Source organism: Oncorhynchus kisutch, linkage group LG12 (genome assembly GCF_002021735.2).
Source record: "Oncorhynchus kisutch isolate 150728-3 linkage group LG12, Okis_V2, whole genome shotgun sequence".
In the NCBI taxonomy this organism is placed as follows: Eukaryota; Metazoa; Chordata; class Actinopteri; order Salmoniformes; family Salmonidae; genus Oncorhynchus; species Oncorhynchus kisutch.
The window spans coordinates 27,564,747-27,587,737 of record NC_034185.2 but is presented as its reverse complement, the minus strand read 5'-3'; the positions used below and the strand labels follow the sequence as shown (position 1 = coordinate 27,587,737).

The window sequence follows — 22,991 nt, the reverse complement described above, 5'->3', positions numbered from 1 at the left end:
TACATTAGTGTGTCTAGTTTAAGAAACAGACGCCTCACAATTCCTCAACTGGCAGCTTCATTAAATAGTATTCGCAAAACACCAATCTCAACGTCAACAGTGAAGAGGCGACTCTGGGATGCTGGCCTTCTAAGTATGCTCTTACCCCTCTTTCTGATGCTGTATAGTGTATACTGCATTTATTTGGGATCTGGAACATTGTATGACACACCATCCTAACATTCTGTACGCACAGCATTCATATAGAACAAATCTTCAGCATATTCACAATATCAGACAATCAAGTTGAGAAAAGGGAGACTGGTGGTCCGTCAGTTCATTCAGTAGCTTTTTTCCCAAGCAGTAAAATATCCAAGTCATTCAGGAACATTCAATGAATCATATTTTACAAGACAAGCATAGAACACTGCAACCAACCTCTCTAATGCTGCTCTGTTTTGCCATGTCATTGAAGTAGTCCATACATGTTCTCATGGACACCTAGGACTGTTTTCATCAGGATTATTACTATGGTATCAAAGTTGGTGCAAGAATGTAGCCTGTCTTATCTTGGGCATCTGGCCAAGCCTACAGTACTGAGCTACTACACATTGTACAGGACAAGTAGACAAGTCATATGGACATAATTTTGTACACAATCCACTTATTAAAGCAACAAGTTACAACTTATTTTACTCAGCTTTGCCTACTTTTAGTTGAGCTTGTACAAATGTGGAAGAAGCCATTCTAAACAGTGGTACTCCGTTACAGCGGTACTCAATTACAGTACACCTTTACCAGTCAAAACAGATACAGTATACTGTATATCATGATAGTTTTACATTACAAATGACAGTGTGGTGAAGGGAGGCAGTCGCCACCAGCAGATGCTACAGAAACCTGGGAACTCTGATCAGGCCATAAAGTTTGCCCCTTTGGGGCCTCGAGTGGTCCTCTTGGTGCTTTCGTTGGCGTTGGGTTTGGAGGTGGTGGGGCTGGTTGAAGGGCCAGCACCACGCTGTCTGTCCCCAGGCCCAGTGGGCTTACTGGGGGATTTCTTCTGCCGCGAGGGGGACCTGGTGGCCTGTCCTCCTGAAGCAGCAGTAGCCACTGCTGCCACCTTAGGGTTCCCACTGCCAGCTCCACCGGGTTCCACAATGCTGTTGATCACTACAACAACAAAGCGAACATTCCATGTTCTATTAGATTCCGTAGATTCCTGCTGGATCATATGTGTTCAGCTTTATTTAGATGTCCTGAATAGGTCATGCAGACATGAAGCCGTTCAGGAAAAGCAATTCAACATCGCATTCCCAGTACATTTTAGGAAGATTATTATTATTTTTTATCTACAAAGAAAAACCCATGTGTAACTCTTACTTTCTAGTTGTTTCTGTACTCTTCTCAGCTCGTTCAAGATGGAAGAGATTTCCTGTGACAGTAGAATTATAAATGATTACGATTACACATTTTCCCATATAATGTCCTCAGTTTTACACTATCAACGTAAGATGTGACTGTCTACCAATTCTGTACCTTATTTGAGGTTTTGAGGATGGGGACTTCGTTTTCAGCATTGATCTTCGCTTCGATCTCCTCCCAGGCCTCAGTCTTGTTGTGGAATAAAACCCTGACAGAAACAAAATACAAAATACTGTATAATCCTTCAGAGCCAGGCAGAGAGGAATACATTGACTAGCTCTTTTCCATTTAACATACAATGCTAAAATTACACAAGGTGAGAGCCAAGGTACATGAAGTTCCCTTACTTCATTTTCTCAGCCAGCTGTTCTGTGTTCTCCCGAATGGCCTGAGAGAGCTGAGAAACAGGGTTCAACATCAGATTGTCTAAAATCACCTAGAGGGAGAAAATGGTGAATGTCAAACACCCAAAGTGTTCGCAAAGTAGTTTCACACACATTAATATACTTAAGTCTAATTCCCAGAAGACCAAAATTAACTGCAACAGCTCATTTTGTGTAGCCTGAGTGCCAGTTTGTTTCTGAGTGAGCCTAAGTTTCCAAATCATTGATAATTAGTGAAAGTGCAATGCTAAAGGGAGGAGAAACAAGGGTGACAGGAAAGTGACCTCTTCACGGTTCCACCGTGGCTTAGAGCTTGGGTCTTGGTCATTCATGTTAGGATCCAGGTCCATGACAGCGGTAGAACCTGGCGATAGTAGAACCTTCTGGTAGTTTAAGCTGGCCTCAGGAATATGTTGGACCAGCTGGAAAGAGAATAGAATCAGTGCATGGTCTGCACGTTCTGAACAACTGACATGGCCATGACTACTGAGGGAGTCAGTGCCTCAAGGCCTTCTACTGTACTTCAAGGGCACAGTGAGAATAAGAAGTTACAATATCTCTGTTATTCTGTACTAGAGAAAAATCGACCAGTGTGACTAGTGCTTTGTGATTGCATGCACCAAGGCAACATGCAGGAGTGAGAGCAGTTGAACTGTGAGCAGTGAATTTGAGTTTTGCTGGGATACAAGCCCATGAAAAAAAGCGACATTAGTGGAAGGAGAAAAGGTGTCTGTTGCAGTGACAGTGAAAGTCTGAAGTGGGAAGCAATTATGGTCCAGAAAATCGGTCACCATAAAAACTCATTAAGAACACATAGAACATCCCAGTATGATAAATCCAACAGCATACGAGTGTTTGGATTAGTGATGATAGCCTGAAGAGTGTGGGAGGTGAACGAAACAAATATCAACCTTTGCAGGAGACAGACAGAGACAGACACAGACACAGACGTATCTGAGGTATGCACCTGAGATGGGAGGACCCCTCGCAAAGATGTACATGGCCTCTGTACAGTAGAGAACAGAAACATGCTCATGATAATCTAAAAAATGATAAGGGATCCTTTGCACGTGTCACTGGACTTGTACATCATTTTGATGTAAGATCTTAGTGGCACATGGTTAAAATAACTTATAGAGAGGGAAGAAAATTCCCACAGGCTCCAGTGCAGTTGTATTATGCATTAGAACATTACAAAGGGATGGAAATAACTGTACATAGCGTGAGGTGCAGGTCAGGTGCATGTTTGAAGTGTATTATGGGTAGTGGGCGGGCTCACCTCTTCCCGGCTAGAAATGGGGATGGTGGATGCGGGCCCAGGCGTGTTGGGTGCAGAGCTGGGGGAGGGGTTGGTGCCCATTCCAGAGGAACTCTGAGAGTCCCCGTCCCCCGCCACGTCATGGATCTCACGGGCCAGGATGGCAAGGTCCTTGGCCAAGTCCTGACTGAGCCTGGGAAGACAGAAACACAAGTCATGACCACATAAAAAAATACATACGTACAGAATGCATGTTCTACAGCTGCCAATCATAAGGCTCAATATGTGGTTTCAGCCAGGTGATCCATAGTGCCATTATGTCACCCTACTTTGCTATCTCGGCGCTGTGTGTGGTCCAGTTCTGGTAGTGGTCATCCTCATTCTGGACCTCGTCCTCCTCCAACTCCAGTGAGCCGGACTTGGACCGGGCAACTTCTGCAGCCGCTTTCTCCTTCTGGGCCCGGGGGGTCTGTGTGGCAGCAGACATGTGGGAGGAGCGTTTGTGTTTGGGGGTTCCAGAGCTGGCCTCATATTCCTCTTCAGATGTGGAGGTGTAGTCTGAACCCTTCTGCCTTTGACGGGAACCTACCAGATAACAGCACGGTTTTTCATTTGATCCATATCTCATGCAGTTACAGGATACATACAATTTTTTGTTTTGTTTTAAAGGGTCAGCCATGAAGTGCGGGGGCAAGTGCCTTGCACAAGGGCAAAAAAGGTGTTTCAAATAAATAAAAACACCTCAGCTAAAAGAAAAAAACGTTTTTCTGCAGAAATAGGGACTCCCAGCAGCACCATCTTTATAATATAAACAACATTAGTTATTGACAGAACCTTGGGATTGCAAATACTACGCCACAATATTAAAAACGCAATACACCAGCTCTGCATAATATGGGTCAGTAATTATCAGTGCCTTCAGAAATTATTCACACCCCTTGACTTTTTATATGTTTGGCTGTGTTACAGACTTAAAAAAAAAAAAATGGATTAAAATGAATTTTTTTTGTGCCACTGGCCTACACACAATATCCCATAATGTCAAAGTGGAATTGTGTTTTCTGATATTTTATAGATTATTTCAAATTAAAAAGCTGAAATGTCTTGAGTCAATAAGTATTCAACCCCTTTGGTATGGCAAACCTAAATAAGTTCAGTAAAAATGTGCTTAGTAACAAGTCACATAATAAGTTGCATGGACTCACTGTGTGTGCAATAGTGTTTAACATGATTTTTGAATGACAACCTCATCTCTTTACCCCACACATAGTTATCTATAAAGGTCACTCAGTCGAGCAGTGAATTTCAAACAAAGATTCAACCATAAAGATCAGAGAGGTTTTCCAATGATTCGCAAAGAATCTATTGGTAGACGGGTCAAAAAAAATACACCATCCAATCATTACAAAGATACAGGCATCCTTCCTACAAAGATACAGGCATCCTTCCTACAAAGATACAGGCATCCTTCCTAACCCAGTTGCCGGAGAGGAAGGAAACCACCCAGGGATTTCACCATGAGGCAATTGATGACTTTAAAAGTTAGAGTTTAATTGTTGTGTTCGGAGAAAACTGAGAATGGATCAACAACATTGTAGTTACTCCACAATATTAACCTAATTGACACAGTGAAAAGGAGGAAGTCTAAAAATAAACAAAATATTCCAAAACACGCATCCTGTTTGTAACAAGACACTAAAGTAATACTGCAAAATATGTGGCAAAGCAATTCACTTTTTGTCCTGAAAACAAAGTGTTATGTTTGGGGCAAATCCAATATATTACTGAGTACCACCCCATTTAAAGCAAAGTTGTGGCTGCATCATGTCATGGCTATGCTTGTAATCATTAAGGACTAGGGAGTTTTTCAGGATAACAAATAAACAGAATGGAGATAGGCACAGGCAAAATCCTAGAGGAAAACCTGGTTCAGTCTGCTTCCACCAGAGGCTGTGTTTCTATTGAAACGGAAGCAGGCAGCAGAGGGCATCATCACACTGCTTCGTAGCAACTACACGGAGCTCCTACAGGACAAGCCAAAATACAGCCTACCAGCATGTATCTCAAAAGGGAGACTGAGTCACATTCACTATGAAGGGTGGAAAAGGTCACTTCAACTCATTGTCAGGCCTTGTTTCAATACTCAGTGGCCCTGTATTTTTGTGTGCACCTGAATTAGTTTTCAAATCTTAAATTTGATCATATACAGTCCCGTGAAAATGTATTTTCCCCCTTTCTGATTTTCTACATTTTTAATACTGAATGTTATCAGATCTTCAACCAAAACATAATATTAGATATTTTTGATACTTATTTAATTAACAACGTTATGCAACACCCAATAACTGGTTGTGCTGCCACCTTTAGCTGCTATGACTGCAACCAAATGCCTCCTGTAGTAGTTGATCAGTCTCTCACATCACAGTGGAGGAATTTTTGGTCCACTTTTGCATGTAGAACTGCTTTAACTCAGTGACATTTGTAGGGTTTCAAACAGGAACTGCTCGTTTCAAATCCTGCCACGACATCTCAATTGGGATCACGTCTGGACGTTGTCTAGGCCATTCCAAAACTTCAAATGTGTTGCTTTTTAGCCATTTTAACGTAGTCTTGATTGTGTGTTTTGGATCATTTGTCTTGCTGCGCTTCAGCTTCAGCTCACAGACAGATGGCTTGACATTCTCCAGTAGAATTCTCTGATTCAGAGCAGAATTCATGGGTCCTTCTATTAAGGCAAGTCATCCAGGTTCTGCGGCAGCAAATCATTCTCAAACCATCACACTACCACTGCCATGCTTGACCATTGGAATGCAGGGTTTGGTTTTGGCCAGACATAATGGGACCCATGTCGCCTAAAAAGTAGACTCCAGTTTGCCAAAAAAGCACCTGGATGATCATCAAAACTCCTGGAAGAATGTTTTATGGACAGATGAGTCAAAAGTATACCTTTTGGGACAACATGGGTCCCATTATGCCTGGCGAAAACCAAACGCTGCAAAACCAAAAAAATTACAGGAAGCTTGTGTACGCGGTCATTGCAGATAAATGGTGGCACAACCAGTTATTGAGTGTAATGGGGCAATTACTTTTTCACACAGGGGCATTCGGTGTTGCATAACTTAGTTTATGAAATAAATTAAATAAGTATGTCATGGTGTTATTTGTTTACTCACGATACCCTTTATCTAATATTAGGTTTTGGTTGTAGACCATTCAGCATGAAAAATATGTCAAAGTAGAGAAAATTAGAAAGGGGGCAAATCCCTTTTCACAGCACTGTGTAATGGCTGTCGTGGGAAGAAGGTGAGGACCAATGCGCAGCGTGGTACGTGTTCATCTTTTTAATAAAGTAAACTGAACACGGAATAACAAAACAACAAAGAAACAACCGAAACAGTTCTGTCTGGTGTAGACACACAAAGAATGAAAACAACCACCCACAAAACACAATGGAAAACAGGCTCCCTAAATATGCTTCTCAATCAGGGACAACGATTGACAGCTGCCTCTGATTGAGAACCATACCAGGCCAAACACAGAAATAGAAAATCATAGACAAACTAACATAGACAACCCACCCAACTCACGCCCTGACCATACTCAAACAAAAGACAAAACAAAGGAACTAAGGTCAGAACGTGACACACTGTAGGACTTTTAAATCATGAATAACAATTCTTTAGTGTAATGTGGAAAGGTGTCTGTTGCACTGACAGTTGCAGAGAAAGTCTGTATTGAGCCAGTGGCAGGCAGGCAGTTATGGTCCTGAAAAGCAGTAACCTTAAAACAGTAATTAAGAACACATACACAACATCCCAGTATCATAAAAATATGAATTTGTATCATGACAATCCCCAGTCAGTCTTAAATTTGATCATACTGTATACACTTCTAGAAAAAAGGGTTCTTTGGCTATCCCCATAAGATAACCCTTTTTGGTATAATATAAGTATAAGTATATAAGTATAATTATTTGGGGTTCCAGGTAAAAACCCAAAAGGGTTCTTCAAAGGTTTCTCCTATGGGGACAGCTGAAGAATCCTTCAGGTTCTAGATACACTCTTACAAAGAAAAGGTGCTATGACTTTTAAATCACAAATTACAATTCAAGATACAAAAACGTGTTCTCTGCATTGCTTTGTGCAAGCAAATAGCATGGCTATGCAGATTGAGAAGTTACTCAATGGTAACTTCAATAATACTCACTGGTTGTGCTGGAGTATTTAGTCCCACTGGAGCGTGTGCGGGTGAGGGGCTGCTTCCCAGGGGCCACAGACCCTCTTGTGACCCCCTGCTTTGCCCCTGCTTCACCCACTGATGTCTTCCTGACCGGCCCAGTTGATTCTGCAATCCGGTTGGAGAAGCCAGGCCGGGTTGAAGGGGTGGTGATGGAGGACTCGTTGTCACTAGGTGTAGTGAAGGAGCCTGCTCGCTTCCTGGGCATGGCCAAGATGTCCAGTCTGGAGAGGAGCTTCTTCCCGTCAGCAGACACCTTGGAGGGAGCAATGATGTGGTCTGAGTTCTGGGATCCCCGGTCAGTCTCAGTACCATCATTGTCAGAGGTCTCTCCCAGGCGCGCCCTGCGCAGCATGGATGCTCTGGTGGGCCGTGGTGCCGACAGGCTGTTGGAGCGGATCAGTGCCTGCTGTGCTGCACTCTTGGGGGTCTTCCCATTGTCCTCTTTCTGTAGGGGAGCTATGAGCTTCTTGTTGCGGCTGGCGGGCCGGGAGCCGGTCTCATGGTCAGAGGCAGTGTCAGGCCAGTGCTGGCCAGAACTCTGCTGGTCCTCTGATAGCTCCAGGGAACCGCAGTTCCCCGTGCTGCGCCGCATCTGGAAGCGCTTGGCCTGCTCGGCCTTGCTGCTAGAGTTATCACTGGCTGCCACGTGGCTGCGGCGTTTCTCTGACAGACGCTCGCGGGCCGTGGGCTGGCGGTGGCCCTTCTCCTGGACAGACGGACTGGAGGAGGACCTGGCGGCTGTCCTCTTCTTGGGGCCTGTGGTGATATGGGTGTTCTTGTTGCTGACCAGGCTGACGGTGCTGGCTGTATCCACATCGGATTCCCCAGACAGAGAGTCGTCCATGTGACTGGAGGAACCTCCTCTCTTAGAACTGTGTCCGGAGCCTGAGGAGGGTAACTTGGCCTCCAGGGAGGAGAGAGAGGCGTCTGCTGCTTCCCGGAGGAAGGGCTGTGGGTCCTTTGCAGTCTCTCTCCTCTGCTCCATGTCCCTCAGGGTGGGGTGACTGGAGATGTGGGGGAGCCTCTTAATCTGGATGTTGTCACTGGGTTGCTCCTTGGTGAAGCTCTCCTGCCTGACGAACGAGGAAGTCCCTAGAGAGTCTTTACTGGGGTCTTTAGACTCCTTGTCCTGCTGGGAGTGGAGGTTGGGGGCTGAGTTGTTCGGCTTGATGCCCAACCTCCGGGGCTCGTGGCTGCTCAGGTGCCTGATAAGGACGGTGGTGGGGAAAGTTTTGGCAGGGGTATCTCGCCCCCTATCAGGCCCCTGAGACAGAAAAGGGCTTCGGGCCAGGTCCGGCTTGCCTAAGCTGCATTCCTCAGAACCAATGTAAAAAGAGGTGGACTTGGTAGGTTGAGTCGGAGATAGCTTATCTTGACCCCTATATTGAGGTCCAGCGTCCCCGGGCGAGGTAGCGCCACTCGTCCTCCCCTGGCTCTTCCTGGTCCTCTCCAGTACAGAGCCATCGTCAGAGCGGCTGGCATCACTCAAGCTGTCTGGGTCTACATCATCCTGGATGCACAGCCTCTGGGTGGAGTCCTGATGCCGAGGCGTACCACTACTCCTCTCCAGGGGGGTTTCGGGGCCTGGGTAGGGGGGTTCGTGGCGGATCAGGATGCTGGGGGTGGGGCTTTCTGGCTTGTCTCCGTCTCCAGGGGGAACCTGGGGAAGCAGCCTCCTGATCCTACAACTCTGGCTCCCCTCTGACTCAGAGTTATCCACGCTGTGGCTAGGCATCAACCGACTCAATCGTAAATCTAGGAAAGAGAAACATATTTGAATTCAGAAACATATTTGAATTCCAGTTGGCTCACATAAGTTCTGAGCAGAGCGGTCAGTGGGTGCAGACGACTCACCTCCTTCTGCAAATTCCCCTTGAGGTGGAGTACAGCCTGGTTCTGCACAGCTGTCTGCCAGACTGGCCCAGCGAGAAACCCACTTAGGCCCCTCCTCCTGCGCTGCAGTGTTAGAAGACGGCACCTGAAACCGTGTAGGAAACTATGAGGGGTTAGATGCAGTTATACAGAGAACAACGTCGAAGGATACCCACCATTATAATCTCCTTCCAAGAACAATCCGAACATTGTAAGGAGAGACACTGTAGAAGCCAAAGGGAGTAAAGGAAGGACAAATAATAAACTTATTAAGTCCCTTATTTCTCCAGTAGCGTAGGACGGTGAGGTTACCTGGAAGGGGCCTGAGGGGGCCCCACTGAGAGCGGCTGGGTTAAAGCCATGCATAGACACTGCTTTCATTTGATCCACAGTGCTAGCGTCACTAGGCCGGAGCATTGCCGGCTCGTCCTTGCCATCATTAATGATGGGTCTATACACTCCGGCACCACTGTACTCCGGTGAGTCGAGGACACCAAACACCTGTCAGGGAGGGACAGAGCATGCATGAGGTAGGTAGGAGAAGAGAAGGGACAATGGGACTTTGCAAGGGGAAGAAGGAAGGACGGGGTGGAAGGGGATACTGGGTAAGGAGAGGAAGTTCTCAGCATGCATCCCTCAAGGTATTCCTATTAAGGTATCGTATTGTTTATTCTAGAACTATACCACTTGTTAGAATTGTAGCAATCCAAACAGTGGAGAAGATACAGTACAATAATTATACGCAGCATGTGAAAAGGTCCACCATCCCACCAAAGAAGTCATGGTGGTGACAGACTTTAAAAATTGAGAATGTTTAAGGTGAATTCCGGCTGCTACAATCTCACCTGGTCGATCATGTTGCGTGCCTCCTCTACCTCTTTGTCCTGGGACTCTGTTTCAATGGTGTACGTGCCGGCATCACTCAGACTGTCCTCTTCTTCATTCCTCACCACCCTGGAGGCTTTTGGGTCCACCCCACACACCCCCAGGTCCAGCGGCATTGGAGGGGTTGTGGAGGGGACGGCTGAGCGAACTGGAGAGGCAGTCTGGACAGGGCTGCGGGACGGGGGCTGAGAGAGGGCTAGGGCTGGGGAATGAGGGGCAGGAGTTGGAGAGTAGGAACGTGGTGCTGTAGTTTGCAAGGGGGTGGAGGGATAGGAAAGAGAGGAAGGGGGGTCTAAGGGAGACGGAATGCGAGTGCGAGAGGGTGACATCATCATCACCGGGGGAGCGGACATGGGAGGAGACGTCTTATCTCTGGTGGGGGACAATGCTCTGTGGGCTGCATCCTTCATCAGGATCTCTGCTGCAAACTCCTGGGCCAGCTTGGACTTCTTCCCCACACTGCCAAACAGCTTGATGGTGATGCCAGAAGAAGCACGAGAGGAAGGCCCAGAACCGGAGGAAGAGGAGGCACTAACTCCACTCAGGGGCTCCTCTGTCTTCTCCCTCTTCAGGGAGCTCGACCTCAGAGACCCGCCATGGCCCTGGCCCTGGCCCTTCAGAGGAACAGTCACCTGCTGGGTGGGGGGGATGTGTCCATGCATGGAGTTTGGCCTCTCCCCGCCCTTCCGCCGCTCCAGCTTGGCCTTGAGGGTGGAGTAAGAGTCTGCGTGGGCGGGGTTGGCCGTGAAGGACTGGGAGCGTTTTTTGCGCGGGTTATCGAAGAACTCGATGATGAATGCTTGCTGGCTGAGTGGCTCCTGGGGGTCGGGCTTAGAGGGGCCCATGGTGGGGGAGCGAACCTCAGGCGGGCTTTCAGACAGGGGCCTCTCAGGGACCACAGGAGAGACTGGGGTCTGTTTGGGAGGAGAAAACTGAGGCTGGAGTAACATTTGTGATGGAACTGACTGGACTGTCTGGTGTGGTTGGACTGACAGCACTGTCTGTTGTGACGGCACTGACTGGTCAGATTGAATTGAATGGTGCGACTGGACTGTCTGCTGTGACGGAACTAATTGGTATGACCGCACAGTCTGTTGTGACGGTTCTGACAGCTCTGACTGGGAAAGCTCAGACTGGATCGAATGTTGCGACTGGATCCGGTGGTGTGACTTGCTTTGCTTCCCTTTCCCTAAAACCGGGTCCTCAGAATCACTCTGGGTCCCATCGTCATGCTGGTGTCCTAGAAACAGATACATTCAAACCACAAATGAGGGACAGAAAACACACACACAGCCCCTTCCCAAACCTCCCAACACCGTACAGAATTCTATGAACATTTATTTTTTAAAGTACCACTCTCTTACCTTTGAGGCTCTTGATGTTTACGGCCTGGTCACTCTTGACACTGTAAACATCCTCACACGTGGGACGCCTTCTCATCATTCTGACATCACTGTGTACCAACCAATCTGCTACCTTGCACTCGGCTGACATCTCCTCAGTGGGCGTGGTGGCCAGAGTTTTGCCGGACACCTGCTGCTGTTTCCTCTGGCGCGAGGAGAACTTGGTGACATGGTCCTTGATCTTGATCTTGCCTGGGGTGCAGTCGTCAAACTCTATGGTGAAGGAGGCGTGGCTCTGCACCACGGGGGGAGTGGGCGACGTGGTGGGTATGGAAGGGGCATGGGGCGTGTCCGTGTCCTTGGTAGGGATCTCGTGGAGCTCTGCCCCCGGGGACTTGGGATGCAGCTGAAACTCCTTGGTAGGGATCTCAAAGTAGCTGGGCTCCCGATGGTAGGAGAAGCTGGACTTGCCCTGGGCGTCCCTGTACTCTAACAGGGAGCCATTCACCTCTGAATCTAACGCTGAACCTTCTTTAGGAATCTCTGCAAATGGATAGGTATGAAAGCACCAATGAGGCTACACAAGCAAATGAAAAGACAAGCATAAACCATTCTTTGTTCATTTCTATTCTTTAAAAAAGGAAATGCAAACATTTTTACATTATATTTCCTAAATGAAAATGGTGTGAATCAAAGATTCACTGACCTGGGTGACCCTCCTCTGACCGATGTCCCTCACTGTGTTGTCTTTTGCTAGCCGCATCCTCCTCCCCCCACCATGAGGGCTGGCCATACAATGGAGTGGGCCGGGAGGTTGGAGTCTCTGAACACGCAACACACACACACACACACACACACACACACACACACACACACACACACACACGAGAGGACTCATTTCTCTGCAGCAGTCATCATCTACTATTGGTCCACTGGGAGTTTAGAGAAAGAATATTCAAGGTGTGTCTCTAGCCCACTAGAATACATCAAATCAGACACACATAAAGCTTGTTATTTATGACATAGTATTTCATCCAATGTGTCCAGCACATCCAGTTGATCTCGAGGCAGCGCTCGTTCAAGGTTTTTACTGCCGAGGCTACAGTAAACGAGGAGAATAATTCTGTGTTGATTTGATGGATTCAGTTGTTATCCACTGGATTATACTCATGCCGTCACAGCCTCGCAGGGAAAGCATAAAGTATCAGGGATTCACCAGCCAGAGGTCACAACAGGCAGCCTATAAAGCCTTTAGTCGATAGATAGTTGATCGTGACCTGTTTATGACGTAAGGATTACTCTCTGGCAGAGCAATTGGCAGTGGGGATGCCAGTGTGAATTACAGAGCAAAAAAAAAAAATCAGGCAGGCCATCAGTGCTGAGCTGAGACTATGGGTGCGGTAGCCATCACCATGGAGACTGGAGGTGTCCGCATGCAGCCGCCGACGAGGGAGAGAGAGGGGTGACAAAGAGGGGGAGCATGTTGAAATAGGATGAGCTGATGCTGACATCATGGTCGAGGGACATTTATTTATTATTGAGGAGCAGAGCAAAGTTCAAATACTCATCATCCTCACACACCATACCCTTCCAGATATTACCGAGTCACAGTTTATAAATCAGAATAATCCTGGATCATTCAGCCAAGTTAAACAGCTGTGTTAGTATCATCCCAAAAGAAATAGAAAAACACACCATGTCCCTCCACAGCAGACGCGGAGGGGCGACATCGGCGGATGCAGTGGATTGAGACGCAGCCCAAAAACAGATCTCTAGCTTAAGCTGACGGATTTCGATGGGGATTTTTGTATTAAATCAAAATCAAATATTATGTTCATTAGATTGACGCAATCTTAAGGATTAATCAGTGAGATAAATGAAAAGAGAGCAACCCACTATGTCCCAATTCCCAGAGTTTTCATGAGCTCAAAGCCTCTATCACATCATGTAGTTATCCAAACAGGTCTATCAATATGAGCACGACATGTATCTAGACATCCTACTAATGAGCTTTGTTTTATGAGAGAAAAAAAAACCACATGCCGTGGAAATATACGATGGAAGAGCATTTAAACAGGTTTGAAGCCTTCGCTCACCTTGAGACAGAGATTTCCTGTCCGTCTTCTCTAGCTTGGACCTGTCATCCAGGTGCTCAGCCCTCTTCCCCTCTGAGGCTCTCAGACCCATCTGCAGCTGGCTGGTGTACTTCTCATGCTGAAACAGCAGGAGGCGCAACACAACTCAAAAAACAACATACTCAGGTTGCCGAAGAGAGCTCCAGCTAAATGATGCGATGGTAGACCAGTAAGGTCTGAAAAGCTAGTCCGGGTTAGGGTTTATTGTTGAATACAGTTGAGGTTTGCATTAGCATAGAAAGCTGACCTTGAGTGCCTCCTCTGGGACTTTGTGTTGGCTCTTCTCCAGGACGTACACATGGGAATGTAAATACTAGGTTAAGGCAATAGCCAATCACATCAAAGACAAGCAATTTCAACCAAATTCCAAAGCCAATGTTGATTACGCATATATGGCACAAGAATTATGCACTGATGACGTGAGGGAAAAAAAGGATATCATATCCGAAGCGAATGACGTCAGACAGCTTGAGGGTAATGTAAATCTGGTCTGGGATCCTCAAGTCATTCACAAAGGTCTAGAGGGGAACACAACATAGTTGGTTACTGTAAACAGGAGATGTTGAAGGATCACATGTAACATGAGTCTCCACGAGGTCCTGGGATAGACACTGTGCACCACTCATCCACCTTCAACACAAGAGCAAGAATTTTAGTGGTATTTCAGTCCAGTACAGAAGAACAACTGTATGGCTAAGGCGAGGGTAAACTAGTGGCACAGCCCACTGGACCATACAGTGCCTTGCGAAAGTATTCGGCCCCCTTGAACTTTGCGACCTTTTGCCACATTTCAGGCTTCAAACATAAAGATATAAAACTGTATTTTTTTGTAAGAATCAACAACAAGTGGGACACAATCATGAAGTGGAACGACATTTATTGGATATTTCAAACTTTTTTAACAAATCAAAAACTGAAAAATTGGGCGTGCAAAATTATTCAGCCCCCTTAAGTTAATACTTTGTAGCACCACCTTTTGCTGCGATTACAGCTGTAAGTCGCTTGGGGTATGTATCTATCAGTTTTGCACACCGAGAGACTGAAATGTTTTCCCATTCCTCCTTGCAAAACAGCTCGAGCTCAGTGAGGTTGGATGGAGAGCATTTGTGAAGAGCAGTTTTCAGTTCTTTCCACAGATTCCCGATTGGATTCAGGTCTGGACTTTGACTTGGCCATTCTAACACCTGGATATGTTTATTTTTGAACCATTCCATTATAGATTTTGCTTTATGTTTTGGATCATTGTCTTGTTGGAAGACAAATCTCCGTCCCAGTCTCAGGTCTTTTGCAGACTCCATCAGGTTCTCTTCCAGAATGGTCCTGTATTTGGCTCCATCCATCTTCCCATCAATTTTAACCATCTTCCCTGTTCCTGCTGAAGAAAAGCAGGCCCAAACCATGATGCTGCCACCACCATGTTTGACAGTGGGGATGGTGTGTTCAGGGTGATGAGCTGTGTTGCTTTTACGCCAAACATAACGTTTTGCAAAAAAGTTCAATTTTGGATTCATCTGACCAGAGCACCTTCTTCCACATGTTTGGTGTGTCTCCCAGGTGGCTTGTGGCAAACTTTAAACGACACTTTTTATGGATATCTTTAAGAAATGGCTTTCTTCTTGCCACTCTTCCATAAAGGCCAGATTTGTGCAATATACGACTGACTGTTGTCCTATGGACAGAGTCTCTGAGTCATAAATAGTTTTGCACGTCCAATTTTTCAGTTTTTGTTTGTTAAAAAAGTTTGAAATATCCAATAAATGTCGTTCCACTTCATGATTGTGTCCCACTTGTTGTTGATTCTTCACAAAAAAATACAGTTTTATATCTTTATGTTTGAAGCCTGAAATGTGGCAAAAGGTCGCAAAGTTCAAGGGGGCCGAATACATTCGCAAGGCACTGTATCTACTATGCTAAGCTTAGAACTAGCATTTACATCGTCACTGCACAGTAGCCTACATACAGCATGAGCAGATAGTTTGTGTTTCTAACGTCATAGGACAGCTCTTAACCATTCATAATTCTCTGCTTCTTTTAGCTAGCATTAACACATCCATGTAAAATAGATAACCAGCTTAAGCAAGCACGTAATGGCACTTGTCTACTATGCTAAGCTTAGAACTACTTAACAGAACACTGAAACATCTAGGGCCTTTTTATCTCTGTGTGTAGTAAGGGGAGTCCTTGTACCAAAGACCGTTTAGCTTTCTGTTGAAAGTATTTTAGCTTGTACCTTCCTCTTTACCCCTCCCTCCCCTGGGTACTCACTCCATTGAGGCTGCCCAGGTCTTTGACCAGGTGCTCATCGGTAGCAGGGTTGTAGTTGATGACGGCATGCTGCTTGTCCACACTTCGAGACTGGAAAAGAAAAGGAGAGAACCATGGATGGTTTACTTCCACTGTGCCCTACAATTACAATCTCTTTTTAAATAAATTTCATACTACAGATGGAGGACCTTAATTTGATCACCCTATTGCAGGATAGATTTCATGCAATGCAGAAAAAGCTAAACTTGTAGTGCATTTGAGGTTTAAAAAGACTTAATTTTCCCTTACAAACAATGTACCAACCCCTACAAAAATGTCCATCAATTATAATCCACATTTTATCTTGCTACAAGATTATTTCCCTGCTGTAGAAAACTGGCCCAAATTAAGATCCTACACCTGTACCTTAAGATGTACCATTACTACACATGACAGTGACTGTAAAATCTATAATTTACATTCTGCAGTGATGCAATTTGCAAGACTATTTTCAATACCTCCATTACTCATATGAAGTAAGCAACATGTCAATACTGTGTATGATCCTCTATACCCTCATGCTAGGAAGTTAACGGTTACAGGCGCATATGTCAAATACTTGATTCAGTCCCTATGGGAACCAACGGAACAGAACCAAAAGTGCAAACTCGTGCCAAGACGACATGTAGCCGAACTCCTGTTTCTCAACTACATGTGAAGGAAAGACTTCACAAGGTAACTTCAATACAGCTCACCATAAGACTCCTCAAACTAAGCCACATGGATTCCATTAACCACACGTGTTATTTTCTGGTGGGACGCGACTACGCAAAAGTTAGAACACTCTAAACACCATAACACCATTTAAAAGACGAATAATTCAATCCCACCAGACTATCTAAAAGCGTGTGTCTCAGGAATCTGAGCGATGCATGTCCAACAGGCCTCTATACAAATGCAAGGGAACTGGAGAATGACTCACTCGATGATTAATAGCATCTAGTTGTATTTGGTGAATTGTATGAATGATGAGCAAAAGAAAATGTACTTTACATTCCCATCCTCCTACTCACTACTGCCTTGAACATGCCTGTGCTGAGCACACTAACACGATGGCAGGTGTTTGCCTTGATAGTCACTACTAAAGAGCAGTGTTTCTCTATCCATTTCTCAATACATTTCCCGCCCACAAAACAAGTTAATGGGTACAGTTACTAAAAAGTTGGCCATGTCAGTTGAAAAGGATTTCCCTACTATGACAGGGGAGAAGGCTAGAGGGAAATGTTCCAATGTGTTTACATCCGGGAAGTGAAATGGGTCAGAGACGAAACTCAACCACATCATGACAGGAGCCACCATCCAGACAAGTATCCAGAGTGCTTCAGACAGAGACCAAAAGCATTCTGCCTAGCCAAGTTGCTAGGCTAGTTCAGTGCAAAAATCACTGTTAAACACATAATGATGAAAGACCTAGTGATACTGAAGCCTGATACAAGAGACAAAGGGTGGTAGTCCAACTCAGTCATGAACCACCTCAGGTGGGGGCCCCATACCACTGAACAAAATACTCTATGGCAGTAATGGCACTAAAATGGCTAAGGGCCACAATGGCAGTCTACTATCAAAACAGTAGCTTTGTACAAGCATTGTATCAGTTTTCAATTAATAATAACATCATGACAAATAATCCAGTTCAATAAAATGGTGTAGTTGCACCAGTGTGTCATATATTCAAAATAGTGTTTGGAGCTACACAATACCATCATCGTTGCCAGATGTATGAGGTAACTTTCACCGCTAAACAAATAAGAAAAGGTGATAAATAGTGCTGGAATCAGAGACACTGCTGTGGATCGGCAGGTAGGAAGGACAAAGGCCTGTTATCTGTGGCCAACAATATGGAGGAAGTGTAAGTTACACACAACACAGAGAAGAGAAGACCTTTGTCCCCTTCAGAGGGCTTCGGGAGGATAATGAGACTAACTTTAAAGTGAAGGTATACTAACAAATTGGGTTTAGATTGAAGGAGCGGGTGAGAAAGCATTAGTCCTATAACACAATATTGTTCCCGGATGGCAACAGGCCAACCATTCGCCGTGTGAGGAAAAAGTCCATCTCAGCTGTTGCTATTGGCAACAGATGGCCACATCGGAAGACACTGTGGGGCAGACAGCTCTGCATCATCAGGATCTCCGAGCTGGCGCCACGGCAACTGGTAGGAACTATATACAGTATACTGTACATAAAATAGGCCGCATTTTGGAACATGCCAAGGTTAAAAACTCCCAGTGCTCTAAACGGCCTCTTTTTCACTTCAGACTTTTGTTGATAACCGAGGTCTTCCTCTAGTAGCAAATCAGAGTGTATCTGGGTGTTGCTTTTTGTCATATCAAGGGCTGAGGCTTTGACTGGCCAAAGCCTGACACCAATAGTAGATAGTCAGTCGTCTTGTTCAGAGTAACGTTACAGTCATCTGAACTATGCAGTGAAATGGTACATCAATGTGGCTATAAATATCTGTATGTAAAATGACGTTGCTGTTCCACCCACACATCAATAAGGAAGGTAGTGATCTCCAGCCGACAGACAAGAGTGCTAGCCCTAACCAGATGACAACCTTATCGACATACCATCTCATTGACCATCCCAAAATAAGAGACCTTTGTTGAGAGGAGTCTGCTTCCTTCAGTGATTTCTGTGATGTTTGACATCCATTTCCCCTTTATGCCACCCCTTCCTACTGTATGGTAGCCAATCAGATTGTCATAAAAAGAGCCTTTACCATTACAAATAGTCAGCCAGTGTTTCTGGAAGGATTCTGAGGAGGTTCCCATTTTGTCTTAGCCCAGCACTAACACACCTGATTGAACTAATCAACTAATCACTGAGCCCTTGATTAGTGGAATCAGGTGGGATACAACAAAATTGGGCACCCCCTGAAGGCTCCTCTGATTGGATTTTTAAAATACTAGTCTATGCTACTGCACTGTAGAAACCCTTGCACAGGTCCTCCAGACAGCAAACACTGACATGATCGGATAAAAGTGAGCATGCTTTCAGAAGGAGGATAGATTGACATATTTTGAGTGTTGATCAATTTGTTGTCTTTCATGCTACACAGGAAAGAGACAGCGGCTGAGGCGGGCTGAAGAGGCTTTTCTGACTGGGTGGATGACTCACTGTCCCATGGGCACAACTACCTTCTGCTAATGGTGCCCATGGGACAGTGAGTAAACTACCCCATCAGACAACCCTCTTCAGCCTTTCTCGCTTTCCCGTGTAGCATGACAGACAACACAGTTTTATTTACTGCCCTACTCCAGCCACAGACATCATCTCTGAATGATCTTAGTAGTCACTGAGTTTTACTCACAGACTCCCCCTCTTCCTCATGAAGAAGAGGACTACATGGTATACAATAGTATCTCTAGTTCTCTGCGCCTGAGGGTAAGATGATGCATTAGATTAGAGAGTAACATCAATATGAAGCTTTTTAAAGGAGGTTTTCGGGGCCAGGGCCACGTCACCTACTTGCAGCATCAGCTCACAGTCCTCCCGGCCCACGAAGATCATCTCTCGTGGAAGACGGTGGCGGGTGCCAGAGCTGCTGACCAGGAACCATGATGTCACGCTCATCTTCACAGGCCCCCTGGGAAACCCCTTTGCATCCTGGGACACACAGGAGACGCATACAGTATGTCAGGGTAGGACACGTGCAACGTACAGTATGGTATCCATTCAGGGAGGTAGCCATCACCATAATCATGAACAATCGATCATACTGACCAATTGTCCCTTAATATATTTAATATGTTTACATTTTTTTTTGCCATCATAAAATGCATCCAATGGGCAGGTCTCTCCATTAGATAGACATTTTGTGGCACATAAATATTTACATTGCTCCAGTGTTGTGGTAACACACGAAGTCCAGCACACTGTCAAGTCTTGTAGACACATCAGCAAATAGAGTTAAACGATGTCTAGAAAACGTCAAAAAACCGTAACCTATTCATCAACTCAACCAACAAACTATCAACTGCTGATTTCAATGCTGTCACTATCCATCGTACATCGATCTGCTCAACGTAGGCCTTGCTATGGACACCCTTGAGGGAGCAGGGCATGAATTGATTGACCTGTTATTTGAGTTCACTTGTTCACTCACAGGACTATTCATACTGCAGTCCCAACATGCCGTGCAGGATGCTGATTCACAGGAAATAACATGAGAAAGGGTGGTGGTATCAGTGAAAAATCAAAGGCAGGCTTATGCTTGGGTGGAAATGAGATTGAGAGCATTTTTTTAAATGACACTAATGAACCATTCCGTGAGAATGATCAGTAACTACTGTCAGTGTGCCTTTGCAATGGTTCAATGTCACCAACAGGGAATGGTACTGTAGCTAAGTCAGTGGTGTAGGTAAGCCCATAGTCCTCTGTTTAGAAGTCAGCGCTGCTATGACACCACAAGCTTTGGGACTGGTGGCAAGGGATGTGAAACAGAGGGCCCAAGATGCTACGTTGTAACTAAAACACTGGAACCACGCCCTAGACCAGAGAGGGCCAGCCCTCTCCTAGAGAGCTACTGGCTGCTCAGGCTTTTGTTCCAGCCCTGCTCTAACACGCCTGATTGAACTCATTAGCTGCTCATCAGGATGCTGAGTCATGTGTATTAGATCAGGGTTGTAAAGGACAGGGGGATACTGCTAGTACGGCAATAGCGATATAGCACTGAAATGAAGAGGGGCTTTAATAGCAGCAAACAGCATCGCAGGCCTTTGATCTGTAATCTGAATGCTTGTCTTTCAACAGGGAGGTTTAAGCTTAAAAAAGGGTCAATGTACTGCAATGGACAAGGGTGGTGTTGCTCTGATACCAAAACGAAGGCAACAATGCTCACATTAGAAATAAATGGAGAGAGGAAGATGGAGAGGTCTTTATAGCAGCTAGAACGTGGATGGAAGATCCCTGCCCTATCCCTACAGCACTGTGATATTACTTCTTAAGAACATGGTTTTGTGTAATATCACATTTCATTGAGGTTTCTCATATTCAATAGTTTGTCCCTAACTAGAATCCTCACTACAATAGCTCCGTGTTACAGTGAACACCCGAGAAAGTGGTATTGCTGCTAAGTAAGCCTTACAGACACCCAAAACCAGAGCTGCCCATACAAAATAACAATGTAGGCCTATGGTGATGAATATTATTACTGCATAATAGGTAGCAACATACTGACTATAAGAAAGCAAATGTTAGGCTCATCTCAAATGGAAACAATGGAACATATTTCTGAAGCAAATCTTAATGATTCATAAACACACATATTATTCATACTAAGAATAGGCATCGCATCAATTTCCACACTACATTTACAGGCCGGTGTCAGTAGCCAATAATATGCACGTGATAGCCTACATAATGTCTGCATGCCCTCTTTGAAACATGCACCGTTATAGGATCATTGAAATCCCAGTTGCATTCAAGCTCAACCTAAATGTGTCCTTGAGGCGACCTGACTCGCTTCTTCAATAGTTTCTCCAACGCCTTTAATTTGTTCATTAAATAACCGGATCAGACAGCGCAGCTGGTGCCGGATGCTCGCGTCAGTGAGAAGCCAAACCGACTGGATGGATGATGTCTGCCTTATATGCCCAGCCCAGCACTATTGTTAGTTCAAATAGTCCTACTGCGATACAACGTATACAATTGACTGGGCGCAATAGCCTAATAGCTATAGGCAGAGGATGCAACTGTCGATACTGCCATGGACAGAATGCTACAATCAATGTAGCTAACATTAAAAAGGCGCGTTTAGCGCCAAAAGGCTGGAGTAGGCTACTGCCCCATTCAGTGAGGATCAGCTAGATCTTGATCGTTTTAACCCAAAATATATCGCCGTCGACCATACCAAATAAGATAGGCCTAGGCCACTGGCATGATGAAATAATGTAATTTTCTAATATTGAAATCCTCACGACCTACCTACAATATTCCAGATGCTGCTCCCCACAAAAAAGCAACAAACGATGCCACCATCAAATAGACAGCACCAGCCGTGTCGCACCAGCCCAGTATGTGGTCAAATGTGGCTTCAAATCGATCGTTACGCGGGTCCAGGTGAACAACTTGCACTTCGGGTGAGGATATCGATGCTGCTGTTATGGCATTTCTGTCTGACCAGCGCGCCGCCTCCAAACGCCCAGCAGGACCAACAGCGAATATCAGATGCTCAGTTATCTGGTGGTGCACCTGCTCTAATGTATGCCGAATGCAGGATTATATAGCTATGTCTATCCCAAATAAATATCAACAAGCGTTGTCTAACGAAGATTCGTTGCAGATTCTTGCTGAAATATTTTTGGATATTGAAAATGTGGTTTCAAAATCATTCACGTGAGGGGCATTGGACACCGTTATGTGATGACGTCACGTCTTTTGTTTTCATTATAATACAAAAATAATTGTAGTGTAGGCTGACAGCGAATTTTGAATTGCTGATACGAATTCAAATGTTGCAAAAGTGTGTTATTATTACGGATATTGACTGTGCCTTCTCATCCCACCCGGGCTGCCAGGTAAGCCTGGTAAACTACATGTCTGTACCTCGCGCTTTTGGATAGCCTGTAAATCCACGCCCTTGATTACATAGTAGCCTACAGGAGGCTATTGAAATTGGTGTAATTTCTGTTAATGGTCAATTATAAATAATGAATTCAAATCAGCTTCCTGTAAAACTATCATGTCATGGATGATTTAGATGCTTAATTTGTCCATTATGTGCCCCAAAAAATCGAATGCTTAACCTTTCATGTGTGTTCTTATTTTGTGATCTTGTTAGATTACAGTTTATCCAAAATGGGCCTATCTTGATTAGGATTAACGGCAAATAATGCAACCTTCACTATTTACTATATTCAATAATAAACTGCATAGCCTTTTGAGCCAGAAGATGGCGCACTATGCATGCCAAATATGGCTTTGCTGAAATAGAATTTCCTTGAGGAACTAGCTGAAGAAATAACATCCCAAATGTAATGCAAAATGTCCTTCAAATCTAGGATTGTTTTTTTTGTAGGATAAGGGCTAGGGGCCAATTGAGAATTCAGCAATTGGCTGTGTTGCTCCCTCCACATGGAGCTCCAGAACCCAGCTAGACTCACAGCTGGACCCCGAAAACCCTGTGTTTGTCTCCCTAGACCTCTGCTCCCTATCCTGGGCTGGCCTG

General features: G+C 45.2%; 1 protein-coding gene across 5 annotated transcripts; it reads right to left on the bottom strand.

The window, feature by feature from the left end:
• Positions 1-335: 335 nt before the first annotated feature.
• On the bottom strand, positions 336-22,116 carry LOC109900815 (centrosomal protein of 170 kDa protein B). Of its 5 annotated transcripts, none has more exons than XM_031837306.1 (20): positions 21,749-22,116; positions 19,292-19,429; positions 15,782-15,871; positions 13,956-14,034; positions 13,764-13,822; positions 13,478-13,595; positions 12,088-12,204; positions 11,403-11,924; positions 9,999-11,278; positions 9,466-9,654; positions 9,136-9,277; positions 7,249-9,036; positions 3,372-3,627; positions 3,064-3,235; positions 2,752-2,790; positions 2,069-2,206; positions 1,749-1,837; positions 1,516-1,609; positions 1,360-1,411; positions 336-1,149 (listed from the first exon to the last, which is right to left on the bottom strand). In XM_031837306.1, the coding sequence occupies exons 2-20, from the start codon at positions 19,394-19,396 to the stop codon at positions 893-895; spliced, it is 5,586 nt and encodes a 1,861-aa protein (XP_031693166.1). In that variant the 5' UTR covers positions 19,397-19,429; positions 21,749-22,116; the 3' UTR covers positions 336-892. The 5 variants fall into 5 exon arrangements, with proteins under 5 accessions (XP_031693166.1, XP_020352240.1, XP_031693169.1 ...); XM_020496651.2 differs by having other exon boundaries at positions 9,136-9,259; XM_031837309.1 differs by lacking the exon at positions 2,752-2,790.
• Between the last annotated feature and the right edge of the window lie 875 nt (positions 22,117-22,991).

Excerpts from the sequence above, each read along its gene's own strand:
- LOC109900815 (XM_031837306.1), bottom strand. The coding sequence starts at position 19,396 with ATGAGCGTGACATCATGGTTCCTGGTCAGCAGCTCTGGCACCCGCCAC. Across the intron at positions 14,035-15,781 it reads ACCTGGGCAGCCTCAATGGA|ACCTTTGTGAATGACTTGAG; the intron begins GTGAGTACCCAG and ends GTTCCCCTCTAG. Across the intron at positions 9,655-9,998 it reads CACGCAACATGATCGACCAG|GTGTTTGGTGTCCTCGACTC; the intron begins GTGAGATTGTAG and ends CCTCCCTGACAG.